Source organism: Geotrypetes seraphini, chromosome 13, assembly GCF_902459505.1.
Source record: "Geotrypetes seraphini chromosome 13, aGeoSer1.1, whole genome shotgun sequence".
NCBI classification, from domain to species: domain Eukaryota; kingdom Metazoa; phylum Chordata; class Amphibia; order Gymnophiona; family Dermophiidae; genus Geotrypetes; species Geotrypetes seraphini.
This window is the reverse complement of record NC_047096.1, coordinates 73745162-73768490: the sequence shown is the minus strand read 5'-3', so window position 1 is coordinate 73768490 and position 23329 is coordinate 73745162. Positions and strand designations below refer to the sequence as shown.

Sequence of the window (23329 nt, the reverse complement as noted above, 5' to 3'; positions counted from 1 at the left end):
TCACTTCTGGGTGCTGTGCACAGGAAGTGACATCAGCAGGAGAGACAACGGGGTCACGAGGAGCAGGCTGAAGTTCTTGTTGCTTGTGTTTGTGAACAACTAGAGGTGCGGGGGAAGGGAAAGGGGGGGCATGCAAGTGGGAAAGGAGCAGGGGGGGGCAGAGAGAAGGGCGGGAAGGAGCAACCCCGCCCCAGGCGCCTCTCACCCTCGTTACACCACTAGATATCATATCAGGCAGCATTATGGGGCAAAGATCGAGAACAATTGCTTCTGCTTACTGATACTTATGGGGAATTTAGGAGACATTTAAAAACATATCTGTTCTTGAAGGACTTAGGTAGCTGATCTGTATAAATTTTATTATGTAATAATCAGATCTTTCTAGGGTTTTTAGTTATTGGCTTTTAACTTTTTTATTTTTATTCAATATGTTGTATTTTTAATTACACTTTCCCCTCCCCATTCGTGGTTTCGACACTCGCGATTTCACATATTTGCAATTTTTTTGGGGGGAGGGGGGTAACCCCCACTCATAGTATAGCACGTCCCCGCCTCTCTCCAGCCTTCCCCCTCCCCCCCCCCCCCCGGCATCCTGGCCTTACCTGGTGGTCTAGCGGGCATTCAGGGCAGGAGCGATCTTCCTACGCTCCTGCCCCGTGTAGATCGCCAATAGGAAATGGCTGCCGTGAGCTCCCGTCGTAGTCTCGAGAGACTACGGGAACTCATGACAGTCATTTCCTATTGGCGATCTGCACGGGGCAGGAGCATAGGAAGATTGCTCCTGCCCCGAAAGCCTGCTAGACCACCAGGTAAGGCCAGGATGCCGGAGGGGGGAAGGCGGAAGAGAGGCAGGGGTGGGTCAGAGCTGGACGGGAAGATATTCACGATTTTTCCCTATTCGCGGTCCGGCTCTGCCCCTATCCCCCGTGAATACCAAGGGAGAAGTGTATTGTAAACCGCATAGAACTTTATGGCCTTGCGGTATATAAACTGTTATTATTATTATATGTGTACTTGATCTTGAGCTGTCCTTGCTATTTTCTGGGCACAGACCATAAAGGTGGCTTAATTTTCAACTACTGGAGTTTCTATTGAAGCCCACTTCTGCCCAATCAGATCTTTATAGGCATAATCGGGACACAGACTAAAAAAGTCTGCCAGCACTAGCCTTTGTTTCCAACTAGTGGATCTGACGCATGGCTAAGATATTTTGATAAACAGACGAGCACACTGGAGATGTTCAAAGACACAAGTGTACTTGTTTGTTTCAAAAACTTTGTATCATTTTGTGCGATGCCTCAGGAGCCTAGAAATTATTGACACACAAAAACATAAAAAATAAAAAACTTAAAAAAAAAAAAAATTAAAAATGGTAATTTATATACATATCTATAAAAACATGCCAATTAAAACACATCAATACATAACCATACAAATATTCTATTTGTTAAAAAATGAAATTTAAATTTAAAAAGAAAATCAAACCCTGGACCAACAAAAGATAGAAAACGATGTATGTGTACATCAGGGGTCTCAAAGTCCCTCCTTGAGGGCCGCAATCCAGTCGGGTTTTCAGGATTTCCCCAGTGAATATGCATGAGATCTATGTGCATGCACTGCTTTCAATGCATATTCATTGGGGAAATCCTGAAAACCTGACTGGATTGCGGCCCTCAAGGAGGGACTTTGAGATCCCTGGTGTACATTGATTGGAACATCAATCATATTAACAAAAGGCTTAAACAACATAGAATGTAAATAGGCAAGTAATCAACTGAGTATGAACATGTTGAGTATGCATTAATATTAATAAGAAATATATATATATATGTGTGTGTGTGTGTGTAATACACATAGATGTTACCATATTTTGATTGCATTTTCTTTCCATATAGAATCCTTTGGGTTTATCCCACACATTCTTGAATTCCATGACCATTTTTCTCTCTATCATTCCCCATGGGGAGGGTGTTACAAGTAACCACCACCCTCTCTGTGAACTAGTACTTCCTGACATTATTCCTATGTTGCCTCTCAAGTTGTCTTCTAGTTGTACTGCGTACCCTTTTCTGGAAAAGGTTTGTTTTCATATTAATATTTTTCAGATATTTGTATGAGCGGAGGCTTGATCCATTAAGGTCTTTTCAAAAGGCACAGAATGGGCTAATAGCTTTAATAAATCATAGATATTGTTAAAATGCCCCTTATTGCATCCTCTGAGTGACAGCAGTTCTCTACCAGCTACAACAGTTCTTGAATAATTTGTGAAAATGGACTCCTCCTGAGCTCCATGTTCTCTGAAATAAGTTGAGATTTATTTGTCTACTGATTCTCTCTTATTAACGCCTAGGACTTTGGTAGATGCTAAAACTGATTGTGCAGTCTCACAGTCCTATGGTTTCTTCTAAATTGCCCTCTTTCATTTTTGTCCTCCCACATTTTCAATGCACCTGTCCTGCTAGTGAGTTTCTTTATATATCCCCTCCAAGCTTGCACCCATACACACACCCAGGTAGAAAGTCAAACTATTTTCATTTATGTACATATAAGGAGAATAATGAGCCCTGTTTCCTCCAAAAGTCTCACAAACACAGTCCTAATTCCAGAAGCCTGCCCCTAGCTTGGCTATACTCTTCAAAGTGTAAGAACTGTCTTTATCATAACCGTAGTTCCAATAACCAAGAGATAATTAGCCTACCATGGCAGTCATCAGTTACCTCACTTGTGATGACATAACCGTCGAAACCCTGGATGCACAGATTTCTTACCACAAGGGTCTGAGCTAGGGCTGCTCCTCTTCCCTGGAACTCCCCTCAAGCCGGAACTCCTTGAAAGGTTCCTTGCTCAGGTTCCCCCTGGAGACTTCTCTCAGGGCCTCCTCAGGGCATTTAACCATCTCCCTGCCTCAGTCCCACCTCTCTGGCTCATTTAGGCTAGTGCCACCTACCGTTAAGTGGCTTAATTGCACCATCAGTGAGGGAGTATTGTTAGGGACACCTGCCGCATGCCACTTACTCCCTCACAGAGGGAAAAGTTGGAGATCGTGCATATGGTATGCAATACTGCATTAAATAAGAAATAGCAGGCTCTTGCCATCTTTATCTGTCACCCCAAAGCTATACAATGACAGTTATCCTATCAAACAAGAAGAATCAGCAGCTTACCCAATAGCCCCCCAAAGGTGATGGCGGGGGACAGAGCGGCAAAGTAAATGAAGATGACGGCAGCCAGGCATTGAGCATTTAAGGCATCCTTGATATCACTCAGGTATTTCGGATAGCGGCGTCTGATATCCCGAATCAATCCACCAAATGGTCGTCTGGTTCTGCTCAAGGGGTCATCATCCTCTTTTGGCTTCTGCTCTATTGGGGCCAAAAAAACACAGGTGGCAAATAGCTGAGGGGAGGAAGAGGAAGCTACAAGCAGCTTAGGTGCTTTGTACAACATAGTAACATAACATTGTAGATGACGGCAGATAAAGACCCGAATGGTCCATCTAGTCTGCCCAACCTGATTCAATCTAAAAATTTGTTGGGGTTTTTTTTTTTTTTTCTTCTTCTCCTTAGCTATTTCTGGGCTAGTTACACTGAGACATTTGGATATAGAAAGGCTCAAATGTATATCCCGAAATCATTCACCTAACGAACTGGTGAAGCCAAGACCACAGATATTTAGCCGTTTCACCTACTGAAGAACTAACACGTGTCAGAGACTTAAGTTTATTTTCCTAGTATAATAATCATCTGGCTGGATCCAGCTTTCATAATGGAATAGGATTGGCTGCCCCAAATAAATAATGTCAAACTTACCCCTATATTATGCTAGTTGGATCACCGCCTCCAAAGGTGGATGGGGAACTTATTTTCTGTGTTCATCTAATTTGCATTCTCTTGTGTTTTGGCAGTGGGAATAGGAAACCAGAGATCAGTGAACCAATGGACTACTTTGGAGAAACCAACCTTTCCTGAGGTTCAAGATAATACTTTAGGGTGCTTATGTTTGAAGATCAATTCTTGTTTTGGATGTCCAAAAACTGGCGTTTAGACATCCATATTGCATGGTTGTCCAAATCCCAATTTTAGAAAGGCAAGATAAAGGCATCTAAAACTTCAGCTCGTCTATATAGCAAGGGAGTGTGGTCTGGGCATGTTTTAAGAGGGGTTACAGAGGGTCCAAAATAAGGATGTCCAACCACGATGTCCATGTCTAAAAGGAAGGACTTAGACCTGGTACAAGCACATCTACAGTAGGTTACAGAAAGCTGTTCTGATGAAGCAGCTGTAGGCTACCCCATGAACATCTGTGTGGCCATTTTTTAGGATGGATGTTCCCCTGCTGTCACACAGACATCCATGTTCCTTGTTTTGCCCCAATCACAGTTTGGCCACTTTGGCTTGTAAAGCTAATTTCTAGCACATGGACATCTACCTCACATAGGGGTCCTTTTACTAAAGCGTGGTAGCCAATTTAGCGTGTGGTAAATCAGCTAGCACACCTTAGTAAAAGATGGGGATTCTCTTTACTTTCGGTTGTTTGTTTTTCGTTCATGGTGTTGTGTTTTGTTGACTTTGGGGGTTTTTTTTTGGGGGGGGACGGGGGGGGGGTGCTGTGGGGGGGAGACCTTGCCTTTTATTTCTCAGGGCTCATCAGAGTACAGGGCTCTGTTTGCAAGGTATTTTAGACTATGCTGTCTGGGCCTCCCCAGTGGCGCAGGGTTGAACTTTTGCCTGTTGCTGATCTTTATATTGTTGTTCCTTACTTTTGATTGCTGGCTTTGGTGGGGGAGGGGAATGGGAAGGGGGTTGGGAGTGGGGAGGGGAGTTGGAGGAATTGTTGTGTATTCTTTGCAAGACATGTACCTTCTTTGATATGTTTTCATTTCTCTGTTCAATAAAAATTGATTTCACTAGAAGATGGGGATATTTTCAAACATCCTGTTTGAAAATACATGTGAGTTGGACATCTAATTGTGATGTTCTGAAGTGGACGTCTCTAGTTTGAGTTGGATGTCCTTTCGAAAATGCTGTTCTATATAAACATTTGGTCTAGTAGGACCAGAGACATCCTGTTGTGAAAGGGTCAATGCTTTTGTTTTTACGAGCTTCCCTCACCCCTGATTTATTCATTTAAGTATTTCCATATTGGCCTTTCCAGTTATCAGATGCCTGTGGGCTTTTCCTTTCAGATCCCTTCTACTGTCAGAAGAGCACCGTTTACAGAACTGAAACATAGAATCAGGAAGGGGTTTACAGATGACATAGACCTATGAGACAAGCAACATTACTGTGCCCTCCCCATACCTGTCATCTTGCTCCCTGGGACCACTTTGATCTCCTCAGGTGCATGGTACCTTTTCCGAAGGAGGGCCTGCTGTACTGGCACTAATTCCTTCAGAAGCTGTTCATTTTGGATCTCAAAAGGGGGGATAACGATGCTGCAGTCTAGAAACTCCTCCACTCCCTTGATCAAGTCCTGGCGTTCTTCTGCCAGGTAAGCTTCCATGCGGAACACCTGCAAGTCCAGAAGAAAGAGGAAATTAAGGAGAATGCCACAAAGAGTAATGGACGTTCAAGGCCTAGTTTGAATCGGGATGGAAATAAAAAAAACCAGAAGGACACTCAAATCTCAATAACACATGGAATTAAGCCAGTATACGGTAACTACCTCAAAGATTCTGAAAAACTGAATCCAGTTGTCTGACTCTTCAGAAAGCCCCCTTCTCCTGGAGGTTTTATCCAGTTCTGTATCAACGTACCCTTTCTGACATCATGGTGGAGACAGCTCGACCAATCTCATGGTAACTTGTATTTGGGGAATCGGGCCCCAAGAGCACAAAGAGGAACTTTACGGGGCAGGGCACCTCCAACACTGATTCCAGCTCCGCAGCTTCCTTCAGACGCACAAAAGCCAAGGTAGGTTGTTCCAGGAAAGCTGCACATCCTGGGGAGGGAGGCACCAGAAAGAAGTTATTAACCGTGGAAGGTTTGTGATAACTATGCATGGTATATTAGAAGTAATGAATAAAAGAGAAAAGAGAGGGGGAAAAGAGAGAAAGGCAGAGAAGTTAAGAAAGAGAAAAAGAGACTGTGAGGGATTAGAAAAGGAGGCTGAGAACCAAGGAAGCCAATGTTTCTTGTGATCTTGAGCAAATCATTTAACCTTTCATTGCCATAAATTTACGTAGACTGTAAACCCTCTGAGAACAGGAAAATACTTATTGTACCTGAATGTAACCCACCTTGAGCTACTATTAAAATCCAAATAATTATGTAATTAAATTACACTATGAATAGGCTAGAAGGAGTAGAAGTCACTCAGAGGGATACTGCATCTATCAATAGGTGGCCCAGCGAATCATTCAATATAGTCTGGAAATTCTAGTAAAAATGTGAAGAATTAAAAGGTAAAAGCCGGGGGGTCACCAAACAGTTCCAGGTCATCCAGGTTTGGTTCAGTTGGGCCTTTCTGTTTTTGATGCATATTGTGAACTAGATCTTGAGATAAACAGGACCAGGAGTCCATAAATACCATAACTTGGCCTGTTCTTGATGCCACAGGGCCTTGGCTGAAGGACAGGAAGGTGGTGATTGTTAAAGAGTAGAGTTCTGACAGAAAAAGTCTACACTCACCTACTAGAACCAACGTCGCTTCAGTGTTTTCTGGCATTCTCTCTGATAACTGCTTCTTCTCACCAGGTTTGCTGGGTGCCCCAAGCTCTCCCTGAAGAGAAGAGAAAAGAAAGGAAAGAAATGGGTCTGCTCACTATCTGATATCCTTTTCTTTTTGTCTCCCAAGAGTCTGATCTTCTCTTAAACCAAACTTGTCCTGCTTTCATTCCTTTGCTCATTCTCATCCTCATCTTCTTTATTGAATTCTGTCCAACAGTTTTCCCCATTTCCTCACTTAACCTTCTTTATTTTCTCTTCGTCTTCTTTTAACCCACAGCCCACAGTCTAACCTTGCTCAGAGCTCTTTTCGTTCTTCAACTAAGCCCTTCCCGTCTGGAAATGCATTGGAATCTGTAGTGTTGCATTCTGTGGTGTGTCGAGTAGGAATATAACTCTGTGAAGGGTCAGTGATAAGAATTAAATGTCCCACAATGCTCCAAGAAAAAGTGTAAAGATAAAAGGGCCTTTTTAACCAAATGTGGAATTGCCCCTTTGAATGCAGGACATATGCTCATACTAGATGCCAAGGCTTACCTGTTCCATGACAGCATAGGTCTTCATCTCAATCTGATGCTTTTCCTGCATTAATGTCCGTGAGGCACTTGGATCCTCTGTTCCCTTCTGTTGCTCATCAGGGTGGCTGTTGGGCATTAGACAACACAAAACGTTAAACTTACGGATTGTTCAACACTTTCAGAAATGGCATATTCTACACTCTGGTGTCAGTCGGCACTCTGGCTGCATGTAGGTTCTCATGACCATTACCTGTGCTGGAGAAGGAGGGCTCTTAAAAGTTCCTCTCGGTCTTGTGGCCTCAAGTGGCCTTCATAGATCATTTGGTCAATCAGCTGGCAGAAAATTCCAGCCAAGTTCTTCTCTTGCAAGTCAAGGAGGACCGTACCTGGGTACATGAAAAGTCCCTTAATTTTACATAAGAACATAAACATTGCCATAATGGATCAGACCAAGGTCCATCAAACCCAATATCTTTCCAACAGTGGCCAATCCAGATCAAGTACTTGGCAAGATCCCAAAAGAGTACAACAGATTTTATGCTGCTTATTCCAGAAATGAGTGGATTATCCTAAGTCCATCTTAATAATGGTTTGTGGACTTTTCTTTTAGGAATGTGTTGAAACCTTTTTTAAACCCTGCCACGCTAACCGATTTTTCCACATTCTCTGGCAGCAAATTTCAGAATTTAATTATATGTCGAATAAAATTTTTTTCCCCAATTTTTTAAAAATTTACTGCAACATAGTAGCTTCATTGCATTTCCCACAGTCCTTGTATATTTTGGAAAGAGTAAATAAGCGATTCACATCTATACATACCATTCTACTCAGTATTATATTGACATTTATCATATCTCCTTTCAACCTTCTTTTCTCCAATTGAAAAGCCCTATCCTCTTTAGCTTTTCCTCATAGGGCAGTTGTCCCACTCCCTGTATCATTTTTATCACCCTACTCTGTATCTATTCTAGTTTCGCTACACCATTTTTGAGATGCGATAATTAGAATTGTACATAATATTTGAGGTGTAGTTGCACCATGGAGTGATACAAAAGCATTATTATATTCTCAGTTTTGTTTATTTATTTATTTAGATGTAGAGCATACTCTGCTTTTCTGAAAAAGTTCAGAGCTACTGGTGAACAGTTAGTACTGTCCCTTCCCTCTAATGATCACCAGAACTTTCCTGATCTTTGTTCCAATGGATGTCAGCTGGAAGCTCTGAACCCATTGGATCATTACTTATACTTCCAGTGACTCTCCAGTTGTCTCCACTGTCCCTTTCTAAAAGACCCATCATTGGTATCATTACAAAGCACTCGTTTGTTCTCTTGTTTCCTCTTTCCTCACCTTTTGTGAAGGCTCTGCGCAACTGAAGAAGGCTCCGGAAGGTCAGGTAGGAGATATGTGGCTTCCCCCACTGCTTGGTATCCTCTTCATAACCCTCTTCCATCTTGACCCAACGAGAGGCCTCCATCCAGCGCAGTTCGTTGTTATGATCCACGGTTAGTTCTTGCAGCTCTACGTAGCCCTGCAAGCAACCAAACCCCACCCCCAGTTTAAAAAAAAAATACAAAAATGAAAACCAAGACACTTCTAACTTGGCAGAGCCACATAATATGGAGGCAAGGATGCTCTGTGTACCATGGATTATGCAACATTTCCACTCACTTCAGAATGAAAAAGTTTGATTGCAAATTGATATCAGTCAAGTTCTTTGATTGACAAACAGATGTTTTGAGGTCATAAAGGCAACTTTATTAATAGGATTTAAAATGTTAATAATCATTGTCTTTCCCTCGATTATCATTACGGAGCATCAGAGAGGTGACAAAAAAGGTTAAAAATGATTGGTGTTGAGTCTTGATTCACACCCTTCACCTCCTGTGTGCTTATTATACAGTATTTACTATTAAATTTGCACTTTTTTTCTTGGTAAACTTTAATGGATTTTTGTCACATTGTTTTGATTCTGTGAAATTCATACTCTCTCTTTTTTTTTAAGGGGGGATGGGAGGGAAAATCCATTTTGACATGGTCTGGAGGGGATCAAGGAGTGGGTTGCCTTCTCACCCAGGTGAATCCGCACAGGTTCTCCCACCCATCAGTGCCCAGCAAGGGCAATTCTGAGGAGTAGCCTAACAGTTAGAGTACTGGGCTGGTAACCAGGAAGCCCACGTCAAATCCCACTGCCGTTCCTTGTGATCGTGGGCAAATCACTTAGGCTGCATTCTGAGGGGGCCGCTGAAAAGGTCTCAGCCCAACCAACAAAGTTGGGGCAGTCTCCATCAATTTTCCACTTTTTTTCTTTCTGCATTTTTTCCGACAGAATGAAAAAAGTGAAAACTGTAGCACGCTTTTTAGCGCCAACCACGGTGGTAACAGCTCTGACACTCATAGGAATTCTATGTTACTGCCGCAGCCAGCGCTAATAACCACGCTATGGTTCTTTAAAAGGAAGGGGGGTTAAGTGTATAGCCCTCAATGGGTTGTAGGAGTAAGAAATTTCTTAATCATTCTTTGGCATCTCAGGCAGCTTTTCATGACAAAGAATTTCGAACATTACTGCTCACAACCCGTTCATATAGACATTTTAGAAGACAATTGAAGACCTATCTGTTTTTCTAAGCACTTAACTGACTAACTAATGTCTTATTTTATGTAATATGCTTACTTTTATAATCTTTTGTAAACCACGTTGAACTTCTGGTTACGTGGTTATGTTATGGAGATTACCTCAACTGTGTTGGTTGGATTGAGAACTTTTCAGCGCTCCCCTCGTAGATGCTAATATGCACCTAAAATACTTTTCTTTTTTTGAAAAGATATGCTAGGGGAAGAGAGTACACTCCTCCCTCCTTATAAGCGGTTTTGGTACCCACAGTTTCAACTATTCAGGTTTTTTTTTAGTGTGCTGGCTCCGCCCCCCTAATTACATCATCCATGCCACCAACACCTATTCCAAATCAAGTAAAGGGGTGCATACCTGCCATTGCAAAGGGGTTGGCTAAAGCCTCATTTCCACCTGGCCAAGTGCAACCGGGCTCATTTCCGCCGGGACTCTTGCACGCCAGGCGGCGGCCGCCACCGCCCCCCCCCCCCCCTCGAGCTCCTGTTCCCATGGCCTGGACTGGAGCGCCACCCAGCCATTGGCCGAGACTGTCACATGAGCGGCACTGGAATTTGGGTCCGTGGCTCTGAGGAGAGGAGATGGGCTGGGCGCGACGGGGACCCGGAGGTAAAAGTGGCGGCTTGGTGGGGTGGGAGGGGTTGGAGCAACGCGACAGGAGTTGGTAGTGGGCTTCTCTCTCTCCCCTGCTCTGTAGATGGGGCCAGGATTAAGGAGAGACCCGGGCAGGCAGGGGGAGGAAGCAAATAACTTTCTCATATGTTATGTGCGGTTTTATCATATTCTTGAGGGTTTTTAACAGAAAACCGCACATAACATATGAGAAAGTTATTCACAATTTTTCCTTATTTGCGGCTATGTTCCACCCGTAACCACCACGAATATGGAGGGAGGAGTGTAGGCACATCTATATTACTATGTGGCAGCTGCTTAAAACAAAGATCCCCCCCTCACACACACACACTTTTTTACAAAACTGCAGAAGCGGTTTTTAGTGCAGGCCGGCGCACTGAATGCTCTGAGCTGCTCCCGAATGTCAGGAGCAGCGCAGAGAATTCAGCATGTCGGCCTGCGCTAAAAACCGCTTCCGCAGTTTTGTAAAAAGGGGGGGGGGGATAATGTAGGAACCCTTACTACCTACAAAATTATTAGTGCTAAGTGTTTACTTGGTAAAATTTTTTAAATGGCCACTTGCTAATGGCAACATGAATGCATAGAACCAGAGTGTCTGATTGGAGATCTGATATCTATATTATGTTGGATTATTGCGCATAGTCTTTTCTCCACTCTGTGACGTTTTCTACTGTCCTGTTTTTTCCCCTACACAGTTAAAACGAGCCTATGATATTACTGTAAGCCTCCGGCTGCCAGATAATAGAAAGGAGACTTGTATTAGCAATATGAGGTTCTGGATTATTGAAAAGTAGTTAAAGCAAACGGTCTATTAGTAATTTAGTAACATGAATGCATAGCCATTAATACAAAAAATTGAAAATCCAGGTTTGTATAGCTGTGGTAAAAATGGCCTTAGCACATGGGAAAGACTCGAGTAGAAGGCATGCTAAGGCCTGTTTTTACTGCATCTTAGTAAAAGGAGCCTTTAATCTCCTGTGGGCTCAAGTATAAATTTAGGCTGAAAGCCTTCTGGGGACAGGGAAAATATCTCCTGAATGTAACTCACCTTGACTTAGTAATGAAAAGCAAGAGGATAAAAACCAAGACTGGGTTTGGGTGATGTAGAATTTCACCCACATGGGAAGAATGCTCCTTTGAAATGCAGGAAAAGGCCATCATACGTCATGATGGGTAGGTCAGAAATCCAGCACTCTCCCAAAATCTCTAGCCTGGAACTGGGGGTAATGGCATCTCTGGTACCAACAGATAGGAGAAAGTTACCCAGTTCCAGGAGGAAAACTTTTGCCATTTGCACCCCAAAGCAATGTGGAATTTGTACTCCCTGGTTCTACCCATTGAAATCAGTGCTACAGCTCCCATAATGCATTCCGATAAGATTGTCATAAATCCAAGACTGGCCCAAAAGCTTCGCCTTGGAACTGAATATAAGAACATAAGAAGTTGCCACCACTGGGTCAGACCAGAGGTCCATCATGCCCAGCGGTCCGCTCCCGCGGCGGCCCATCAGGTCTGTGACTTGTGAAGTGGTTCCTGACCATTTCTGTAACCTACCTCTACATCTATCTGTAACCCTCAATCCCCTCATCCTTTAGGAACCTATCTAAACCTTCCTTGAAACCCTGTAGTGTGCTCTGGCCTATCACAACCTCCGGAAGCGCGTTCCATGTGTCCACCACCCTCTGGGTAAAAAAGAACTTCCTCTCATTTGTTCTAAACATGTCCCCTCTCAATATCTTGGAAGCTCTCAGAGTCTATGGCTTGCATCGGTTTTGTATCTTTCTCTTTCCTCACACACAGTCCACCTTTACCTGCCATTTGCTCAGAGTGAGCAAAGCAGATCAGACCAGTTCTTAATCGCTGGGATATCCAGTAAATGGATGAGTACACACACTTGAAGCTCTTTGCTCAGGTCATAGAAACACTTCTCCCTGTCTCCCCCTCCCAACGCTTACTGTGTTTATACATCAAACATGCACTCCTTCTCACTCAGCCTCTTCCCTACCTCCTAGATCATGTGACCTGTTATCTTTAGACTTAAATGAACTGTGTAAAGGGTCATGGATTTGATATACCACCTTTATGCGGCACAACTAAAGTGGTTTACGCTTATTGTTATTATGTACAGAGTTCTTAGGTCCCTTCATGCTCTAGGACCTCCAAGTTTAGTCAGAGTAATGTGTTATTGGACTCTCTTCCTCCTTGTCATGGCTCGTGGATTCAGGGTTCTTCTTCCCTAAAATTTTCTCCCATTCCTACATCTTTCCGCACTGAAATCATTATTTAATATGGTCAAGTGGCCTCTTCTTCTCACCTGGTGATTCCCCTGCTGGAATCTGGAAGAACTGGGGACCTGTAGAGCTGGCTTGGTCACCAAAGATCCAAAGCCTGCAAAGGGAAAGAAACAGAGTTCAAAGAGAGAGTTCACTGTGAAACACATGGCGTCTTCCTTTTGTTGATAAGGCTGGCCTGGCTCTACAGTATCAGTAGCGTCCACGTTTCTCTTGCAGTAACTACAGTACCTGAGTACCCCCATCAACAGAAGCGGTGTCAACCTTCAACAAGGTCTATAGCAGTCAGGAACTCCCTCAGGCATAGACCCAGTGCCGCAATTTCATTAACCTAATGGGCAGCACCCAGGTGCCCTCTGCAATTAAGAAATGGTGCTTGGCTATTGGCATAGTACCTGAGCACAATGCCTAGTTGGTTGATTGCCTCAGTAAGATGCCTAGAGGTTGGTGCCCCCAGCAGTGGCTTCTACCTTCCGCATCATACTTAGTTCTCACCATTCAGAACAGGCCTTCTGTACCTCAGCTTAGCAGGTATATCCAAACCTACCCTTCTTAGGGAAATTAGGCCAAACCATGCTGACAGCCTAGAGCTGGGCCCTCTCCTTTGCTGAAAAGCTGGGGTGTGAATTTAGGAAAGGGAGAGAGATAGAAACATAGAAAAAAGCAGCAGAAAAGGGCTATAGCCCACCAAGTCTGCCCATTCCAAGTATCCCCTCCCCTGAATTTACTCCCTTAAAGATCCCACGTGAGTATCCCATTTTCTCTTAAAATCCATCACACTGCTGGCCTTTATCACCTGGAGTGGGAGTCTGTTCCAATGATCCACTACTCTTTCGGTGAAGAAGTACTTCCTGGAGTCGCCATGAAACTTCCCTATGCGTTGGGAAAAGGTGATGCGTTGGGAAAAGGTGATGTGGGCTGCAACCATGCAAGTGACTAGGTACGGGACATGTTTTGTTAACAGAGCACCAGTCAGATTGGCTGTGTCATTCCAGTGCTTTAACAGTGTTTCCTAAACAAAGTCACCGAGGCTGGAATGGGGACTCTGAGATCTGAATGTGATACCCTAAGCTAACCATCTCACAGCCAAACACAGTAACAGAGCAGTAACAAAGAAACAAAGAGCACGACAACAGACAAAGACCATAGGCCTATCCAGTCTACCTGTCCACATCAACTACTAAACTCTATAATCCCTTCCTACTACTACTCATTCCTATAGCACTACTGGATACGTAGGAGACAACTTTTCAAAATGATTGGGGGTGCTAGACCCAACAGAAATGGACATAGTGAAGGGATTTGTTTAATATTAAGAATATAAGAATAGCCTTTACTGGATCAGACCAATGGTCCATCTAGCCCAGTATCCCGTCTTTACGGAGGTCAATCCAAATCACAAGTACCTGGCAAAAACCCAAACAGTAGCAGCATTCCGGAACCCCAAAGAGTATCAAGATTCCATGCAGAATCTCAAAGAGTAGCAAGATTCCGGAACCCCAGATAGTAGCAACATTCCATGCCACCCATCCAGGGCAAGCAGTGGCTTCTCCCACGTCTGTCTCAACAGCACTTTATGGACTTTTCCTCCAGGAACCTGTCCAAACCTTTTTTAAAACCAGCTACATCAACCGCTCTTACCACATCCTCTGGCAACGCATTCCAGAGCTTAACTATTCTCTGAGTGAAAAAATATTTCCTCCTATTGGTTTTAAAAGTATCACCCTTTAACTTCATCGAGCTGGCTGGCTTCTATGACTGGCTCTACACTTTACATACAAGTATTTTTTCTGTTCCCAGTGGGCTCATAATCTGAGCTTTTGTACCTCGGGCAATGGAGGGATAAGTGACTTGCCTTGGGAACTGAACCCACTTCCCCAGGATTATAGGCCACTGCAATAACCATTAGGCTACTCCTCCACTCAGGCTTTTCCCTCTCCTTCAGAGATCCTCTATGCTTGTCCCATGACACGGGGACAGAATTTGTCTCCATCCCCGGGAGTTAACCACGGGAAACCATCCCCATGTAGAAGAATCAGAGTATGAATCAGAGAAGAATCAGAGTATGAATGGGCACAGCCACTGACCTTCAAGCCTTAATTTGAAGAAGGACTGAGGTTGAAAGAGACACTAAAGAATGACACTGGATGATTTCCCATGGTTATCTGTAGGGACAGGGACAAATTTTGTCCCTGTGTCATTCTCTAACAATTCTCATCTTCACCGTACCGTGCATCCACTATCCTTTCCATAAAGAAATATTTCCTTAGCTTTCTCTGAAATCTACCCTCTCCTCCTCCTCATCATCTCAGGGTCCTTCATTCCATTCAAAGAGGCACAATTACAGGCAGTCCCCGGGTTAAGAACGAGTTACATTTTTAAAGCTGCTCTTAAGTTGGATTTGTATGTAACTCAGAACTTGTAGATTTTAAGATTCTTGCTGCTCACCTCTGCTCCCAGCTGACAAAAGGGCCAACTATCCCTACCAGTGTTCCCTATAAGGTACAGCATGCACAACCACACAAGGTTCTTAATGTGGCCATGCATCATTCCTAAATCTGCTATAGGAGACGTGTAGGGGTCTAAATTACTGGAAATACTGCTCAGTGAAATCAAATAAAGCCACAACCGCGTTCTTAAGAACATAAGACTATAAGAAAAGTCATACTGGGTCAGACCAATGGTTCATCAAGCCCAGAAGCACATTCTCTTGGTGGCTAATCCAGGTCACTAGTATCTGGCCAAAACCCAAAGAGTAGTAACATTTTATGCTACCATTCCAGGACAAGCAGTGGCTTTCCCCATGTCTTTCTCAATAACGGACTATGGACCAGGAAATTGTCCAAACCGCTCTTACCACAACCTCTGGCAACTCATTCTTAAGTCGGGCGTCTGTAATTCGGGGACTGCCTGTATACCTTGCAGGTATTTTAAATGTCTCTGTTACAACTCTATTGGGTCTTTTTTCCAGGGTTTATATGTTGTCATCTTTAGGTCTGTCTCCATAATAGTCAGAACCAAAGGATCCCTTGGCCCACTCACCTTGCCAACTGCTCACTGCCTGTTCAAGCACCACAGATCTTAACTCCTTCCCGGTTGTCGCCTTTCCTTCCTTTTACTGCTCCCATTTGAAGGCTTACTAACACCACTATTGGTTGCGATCCCAAGCGTCCATCTCTCTCGTTAACATAACACTATTCAAGACAAAGAAGGAAGGCAGACAGAGAGAGGCTTGACCGCATGTGGTCAGTTTTAGTGATATTTAGTAACAGAAGACTTAGCTACAAGAAAGTCTGTAGTCAAAATAGAAACTCAAAGTTTCTCCGCACTAGAAGAGCATCTGAATTCAAGCTATCGCTATAGGAAAGGACAGTTTAAACTGTAAAGGAACACAGACTGACCTTCCCTATACTTTAACCCCCACACAAGGTCACCCTGGGTATAAGGACATCAATGGAACTATTTACACAGCACTTAGAAGAAGCGTTGGTTCTTGGAACATGGAAGATGATAGTAATATATAGTCCTCCAAGAATCCTGGAGGAAGCACCGATAATGCCCAAGAACTAGAGCTCTCATCTCAGGCCTTTGCACAATTCTCATATTTTTGGCTCAAGATGAGGCCCTTGTGAGAGCAGCTTCTTGGTCCCCTGTACACATCCTTTCTCCCAGCAAAGTATTCAAGAACATAAGAATCGCCTTACTAGGTCCATCAAGCCCAGTAGCCCATTCTCACAGTGGCCAATCCAGGTCCCTAGTACCTGGCCAAAACCCAAGAAGTAGCAATATTCTATGTTACCGATCCAGGGCAAGCAGAGGCTTCCCCCATGTCTTAATAACAGACTATGGACTTTTCCTCCAGGAATTTGTCCAAACCTTTCTTAAAACCAGCTACACTATCCGCTTTTACCACAACCTCTGGCAATGCTTTCCAGAGCTTAAGTGTTCTGTGAGTGAAAAAATGGCTGGTCCGGTTCTGTAGAACGGTATTCCTGGAACTTTACGTTTTTGTGAGAATGCGTTGAGGTTTGGGGAGCTGCGAAAAACTCTTTTTTTTTTTTGTTCTGGCATTTCACTGAAATGAAGACTTTCTGTATTATATTGATCTTAAAGATGTTTTGTCATTTTTACTGATGTAATTGATGAGTTTTTTTATTTAAATGTTTGTTTAATGATTTGGGGTGTTTTTATTGTAAGCCGTCTAGGTTTTAGGCAGATAATAAATATTTTAAATAAATAAATAAATGGATTATGCTCTTTTTTTTTTTTCAAGCCACCCTGCCTTCCCACCCTACACTACAAGGCTGGTGACCTGCTATTCCAAAACACTCCATAAGGCACTGTTCACAGTGTAGTGAATAGCCTGCTAGAACTAAGCTTATATACAGAATCTCCGATCTATAGTCTTAAAACAGTCCTTATAAATATCATGTTCTTCCCCTCTTCATTACCAGTCTTTACAGAAACGGAAAAAATGGTGGCCGATAAAGACCATATGTCCCATTCAATTTGCTCTACAGTCCCTCCCTCTCCCTCTGTGCTTGTCCTATACTTTCTGGAATTCAGATACAGTCTCCCGCTCTACCACCTCAACTGGGAGGTTGCTCTACACATCCATCACCCTTTCTATAAAGAAGAATTCCCTTAGATCACTCTTGAGTCTATCCCCTTTCACTCTCATCCTATGCCCTATGGTACATTTAATCAATGTCCTATGTGAATCTGTATGTTCCTGTTGTTATTGTAACCACTATGAATTGACTACTTATAGTCATTTAAACGGTATAGAAATGTGTTTTTTTTTTTAATCTTTATTCATTTTTAAACTTATAATAAGTGTGATAACATATCCATACAAATAACCATAAATATATCACTTAATAATCAACAATGATACATATAATATTCTCTTATCTCCCCCCCTCCCCACCCTTATCTATCATATAATCAATACTTCTACAACATGTAACAATAAAAATACCCTCCCTCCCACCCCATAATTGAACTTGTAAATTTAAGGGAAACAAGATTTTTCTACTCATTACAATACTTTGTTAATGGCTCCCAAATAACTTGAAACAACCCTGTTGTATTGCAATAAGTCTCTCCATTTTATAAATATGACATAAGGAGTTCCACCAAAAATTATAATTTAATCTATTCCAATTTTTCCAATTCTATGTAATTTGTTGAATGGCAACCCCAGTCATTATAAGTAATAATTTGTTATTATTTGTAGATATCTGACTTTTTGCTCTCATTGCCATACCAAACAGCACAGTATCATATGATAATGCCACAGGGTTATCTAATAAACAGTTAATTTGGTCCCAAATTGATTTCCAAAAATTCATAATGAATGGACAATAGAATAATAAATGATCTAAAGTCCCTGCTTCGAGATGACAGTGCCAACATTCATTAGACTTAGAGCTATCCAATTTTTGTAAACGAACAGGGGTCCATAAATGCTAATAAAGATAAAGACATCCCTTGTTCCAGAGCTTACTTTCAGTTGAAACAGGCACATCTCCTGGTCATTTATTCCATGAAGATATTTAAAGGTCCCTATGAGATCTCCCCTCTCCTACCTTTCTTCCAAAACACATTACACCTAGCGATCTGAGACTCCAGACCTGACTCAATATTTTCAAGAAAGATTTGAAGACTTTTCTATTCTCTTAGGCAATTGAACCTTTCAAACACAATATGAAATACTTATGGAGAGCAACTAGACTGCTCCCCACCCCATATGTGTCTCCCTCCCTTTTCTATCATAAATTGAAGTTCTTCCCTTGTCCCTCTTCTATTGTATGTTATTATTATTTTTATTAAATGATGTTCATTTTATTACATGCTGATACCAATTGTATTCTAAGCCGCTTAGTTACTCTGTGATTTGCGGGATATCGACAAATTAATGAAGTCTGACCGCCTAGATGCTTTGAAACCTATGAAATATGAGTCATCACCACCTACCACCACCACCATTATCACCACCATGGGTGTGTATGCCACCCACTTACCTTAGCACATGCAGTCCCACCCACCACAATCCAATGACTACAGATGGAACACGTCTGCAGTGATACTTAGAAATATTGCCTTATATAGACCCAGTTGTCTCTGCCTGCGGACCCAGGGACTGCGGGGACCAATCCCATCCTGAGATTCGGAGAGCCACCTCCAATCCTGTATTGATGATCCCTGGCACTCGGCCCAGGGCACAGCTCCTGCCTTGAGCGGTTTGTGTGCACAGTAAATTGAGTGGCACTTGTCATCCGTTGACAGTAAACATGGGAGCTGGCAGTCCACACGGTGTGGCCTCACTCTCCACATCAGCAAGGGGTAATTATACAATTGTAAGGATTGCTTTGAAGATTACACAGATAGACACCCGGTCTAATCTACATTTCCCGTTGTGCTTCTTGACCTTACATAGTTGACCTCTGCTGCCATTGCTTAGACAGGCCTGGGGGAAATGGGAGAAGCCTCTAACAGGGAGTGGGAAGCTGTTTCGTTATCTTGTAGTATAGTTAGAAATCCAAGAGCAGGAGGATTTTCTAGGGGGCATTGAAAGGTACAGGCACCCTAGAAAACTGTCCCCGCTCTCCCCCATCCTTCAGATCCACCTATGTCAGCCTAACACTGTTATTTTTCACCCTTTTGCTGTTTCCCACCAGTTCAAGAAAGGGTCCCCGAATCTCTGATAGTCAGAGAGCATATGGCTTCTATATTGTGCTCCATGAGGAAAATGTCCAGCAATTCTTGTACCACCTCTGTTCTGGTAAGAGCCGCTGATGGTGACAAAATTGTTATTATAAATATTATGCATGTGGGATCTTGTGCCATGGCTGACAATGTTATGGCAGATGGATCTCCTCATGTTGCCTGATGGGTTGAGGAAGAGGGTCACCAAAGTCCCTCCTCGAGGGCCGAATCCAGTCAGGTTTTCCCCAATGAATATGCATTGAAAGCAGTACATGCACATAGATCTCATGCATATTCACTGGGGAAATCCTGAAAACCTGACTGGATTCGGCCCTCGAGGAGGGACTTTGGAGACCTCTGGATTGAGGTGTCTCTGTAGCTTTAGGGCAGGGGTAGGCAATTCCGGTCCTCGAGAGTCGGAGCCAGATCAGGTTTTCAGGATATCCACAATAAATAAGGAGACAGTGCATGCAAATCCATCTCATACATATTCATTGTGGATATCCTGAAAACCTGACCTGGCTCCGGCTCTCAAGGACCGGAATTTCCTACCCCTGCTCTAGGGGAAGGAGGAAGGGGGGAGGGAATTATATGCAGTGTTAGGATGGAGATTAAGCCAATGTCTAAAAAACTGTGCATTATTCATATTTTATCTATCAGCTGAATGTGATTTGATGGTTGTGTTCAAAAATTTAAAAAATAATAACAAGTTGGGATTTTTAAAGTGCTTTGTATCCAAGAAAAGGCCCTATCAGCTGTATGGCTGTAGTGCTATCCTTTAGAGCAGTGTATCTCAAACTGTGGGCCTCCTGAGACTCCAAGAGTTTCTGCGACACACTGAGGAGGAAGAGAGGCGCCTGCCAGCTGACTTCCCTACACGGTACAGCGCCAGCGCTGCCCGATTTGCCAAAGGCCTGCATGTTTCCCCCTTCTCTCTAGCGTCCTCCGGCTTCCCCCCCTGGCCTCCCAGTCTTACCTTTAAAGCTAATTACAGCAGCCTGCAGAGGATCGCTGGTAGGTAAAATGATTTTATTTTCAATATAGTGATTGAAATGTGTCAGTTCTGAGAATTTATATCTGCTGTGTATATTGTGTGTTTATGAAAAACGAATGGAAAAAATTGCATTACAATTAGTAAAGGGGGATGGGATCTGGGGCAGAGCTTGGGTGGGCCTAGGGAGGTCTGTGGTTGGGGTACTCAGTTGATATTTGTTAGACTTAGGGGGTACTTAGCTTGAAGTAGTTGAGAAAACCTGCTGTAAGCAATCAGCTAGCGCCAGTGCCTCTCCTTCTCTTCGGCCCTCTTCCCTGCTGGCACCCCCTACTGGCGTCTCAGGGCCCATCTGGAGAGCCTCTGTACATGTGTGGATGTCGAGTGATGATGTCACACCAATGCGTGATGTCATCACGGCAACGTCTGCGCACTTCTGGGTGCCTCAAGCCGAGGCCACTTCCTTTGTTCTAAACCATAGTGCTTCTTAACCCACTCATCCCGGCAAACCTAAGTAGAGAATGACACGGGGACAAATTTTCCCCCATCCCCGTGGAAACTCATTTTTCCATCCCATCCCCATGAGATCTCTTCCTGTCCCTGCCCCATTCCTGTAAGCTCTGTATCAGCTTGCAGGAATGGGACAGGGTCAGGGACAGAACTCGCGGGGACAGGACAGAAAATTGATTTCCTGCGGGGACAGGGACATATTAGTCCCAGTGTCATTCTCTACACCTAACCAGTCAGGTTTCTAGAATAGCTAGATCGTGAGCCTTCGGGATAGCTAGGGAAATCCAAAGTACCATTTTTATTTATTTTATTTTAATGTATCTTTAATCTATCTTCATTGGAAACCGCTTTGAACCTCACGGTATAGCGGTATATAAGAAATCAAATCAAAAATCAAATCTACAATGAATATGTATGATATAGATTTGCATACAATGGAGGTAGTGTAAGCAAATGATCTCATGCACTTCCTCCTCCTGCTGCTGTGTAATCAGGATCCAGCAACGCCTAGCCAAGCTTGAGTGGAAGGCTTCATGGAGTGTTGCTGTGTCTGCTGGGGATGGTCTTTTGCTCCCAGGTGGGGGAAGGGGGTGTTTGGAGAGGGGTGGACTTATCTTACAGTTGAGTATCTTCAAAGACTGTTACTTTTGATCAGATCAATGTAAGAATTATCCAAATGTGATATTATATATGAACCTTCAAGGTTCTATAGGCTCTTCTTTCAGGATGTGAGTTAGGTATGAGATCCATCCCTTCAAGTCAGAGATCCAACTGGCTTCATGTCATAAGGAACAAGGTAATCCAGCCCTGAATTTACTCTATTGCATGCATTTAACTAGGAAAACCAGAATAACAAATCCCTGCGTAGTCCAAGACTGGATTAATCTCTTCCACATGTTGACAACCTTACTCTAGTACTCCATATTAGTTGAATTCCAGGATACTCTCTCCCTTCCTCCCCATGCCCTTCTTCATTTACAACCATTGCAGCCTCATTTACAACCATAGGAGCCCCTGTTGGCTTAACTGAATGAACACATACTTCTTGCCTTTTCCTGATATCTTCCCGCCTTGCCCATGGTGTTACCCTCGATCTGCCTTCTCTTGGTCAAGTCAAATGTTCCGCAGGATCTCCGCCACGAAGTGTGGCTGAAAAACACATATCAGGAGGAGGAGGAGGAGGTTGTTAATGCTATTTGAGATTGGCTAGCCATGATTTTATCCCTTGGCTACCTCTTCTAGTCTTAACTCACCGAATTAGGTTCTGCAGTCCAAATCTAGACTTCTTCTGCTCATAGGGGAAAGTTCTGCTGTTCCATAACACAGACTGAGTTCCAGGCCCTACACAAAACAGGCTATTAGGGAGGCAAGGCCATTGGGAAGTGCCATTGTGAAACCACCATAGTGAAACCACCATAGTGACAGCTGAACCCTAGAGCTGCTGTAGTTTCCATGCCAACATTTCCGGCACTTACCATGTCACTAAGACCTTCTTGCCTTCTAAAGGACCATCATATCCATGTCAGTGCCCTCCAGAACTTATACAATTTCACTAATTCATATCAGGGCTATTTCATTCTAATTTCTTACTTTGTGTATTAGCTCTACCTCGTAACATGACAACCCTATTGCTTAGTCCCAATGGTCAGCCTCATAGCTCAGTCCTATCGGTAGAAATGCTCAAAGCAATCAGTCTCTGGATCCTTTTATGACTTGAAGGTATATAGTATATCCCACAGCATTAGATTTAAGCAAGACATGGATGAGTAATAATGACTGCAGGTCAATATGAATGCTCAGGTTCTACCAATGTGAGTAAGTCTTCATTCTGCAGAATATCTGACTGAATTTGGCACAACCCTCCCCACAAAACTCAGGTCTAATTACTGTATAAACCATATATGAGTAAAGTTGAACTCCACTTGCAAATCCTTAAGAAATAATATTCAGTATCAAACAACCCACACATTTTGAATTCAGGATGAACCTCTAAAAACTTGCAATATTGATGATTACAGAGCTCAAGTCAATAACGTTAAATGGTGTTTATGTCATGTTATGTTTAAATTATTGTTTTGTCTTTCCCAATGCTGGTGAAGATCACTGTGTGTAGTCTTAACTCAGCTCAAGAATTTTCTTGTGTCTGTACTGAGATGCTCCTGTTATCAACTGAATATTTAGGATGGGTTTGAATTGGAGGGCAGTTTCGTTACCTGACCTTCTCTATTCTTAATGGAGAAGGGTTGATAGTGGGGTGCCCCAGGGGGTCCTTAGTAAGAACACTGTTTTTTTAGTATATTTACAAATGATCTAGAGATGGGAATAACTCTGCTGATGACACAAAGTTATTCAAAAGAGTTAAATCGCAAGAGGATTGTGAA

The 23329-nt window shown here is 43.1% G+C and overlaps 1 protein-coding gene across 3 annotated transcripts in view; it reads right to left on the bottom strand.

Annotated features, from left to right (window-relative positions):
- SLC4A1 (solute carrier family 4 member 1 (Diego blood group)) overlaps nucleotides 1-23329 on the bottom strand; it is a 68447-nt gene that overhangs the window by 33459 nt on the left and 11659 nt on the right. The window contains exons 4-13 of one of the 3 annotated variants that reach the window (XM_033917684.1): nucleotides 22202-22289; nucleotides 21991-22097; nucleotides 12760-12833; nucleotides 8534-8714; nucleotides 7434-7569; nucleotides 7203-7308; nucleotides 6630-6720; nucleotides 5756-5940; nucleotides 5301-5511; nucleotides 3165-3362 (exon numbers count right to left, since the gene is read on the bottom strand). In XM_033917684.1, coding sequence (XP_033773575.1) covers nucleotides 3165-3362; nucleotides 5301-5511; nucleotides 5756-5940; nucleotides 6630-6720; nucleotides 7203-7308; nucleotides 7434-7569; nucleotides 8534-8714; nucleotides 12760-12833; nucleotides 21991-22097; nucleotides 22202-22289 — 1377 coding nt within the window. Of the gene's footprint in view, nucleotides 1-3164; nucleotides 3363-5300; nucleotides 5512-5755; nucleotides 5941-6629; nucleotides 6721-7202; nucleotides 7309-7433; nucleotides 7570-8533; nucleotides 8715-12759; nucleotides 12834-18762; nucleotides 18802-21990; nucleotides 22098-22201; nucleotides 22290-23329 lie in introns of those variants that run through there. The other 2 variants (XM_033917686.1, XM_033917685.1) reach the window with 2 other exon arrangements.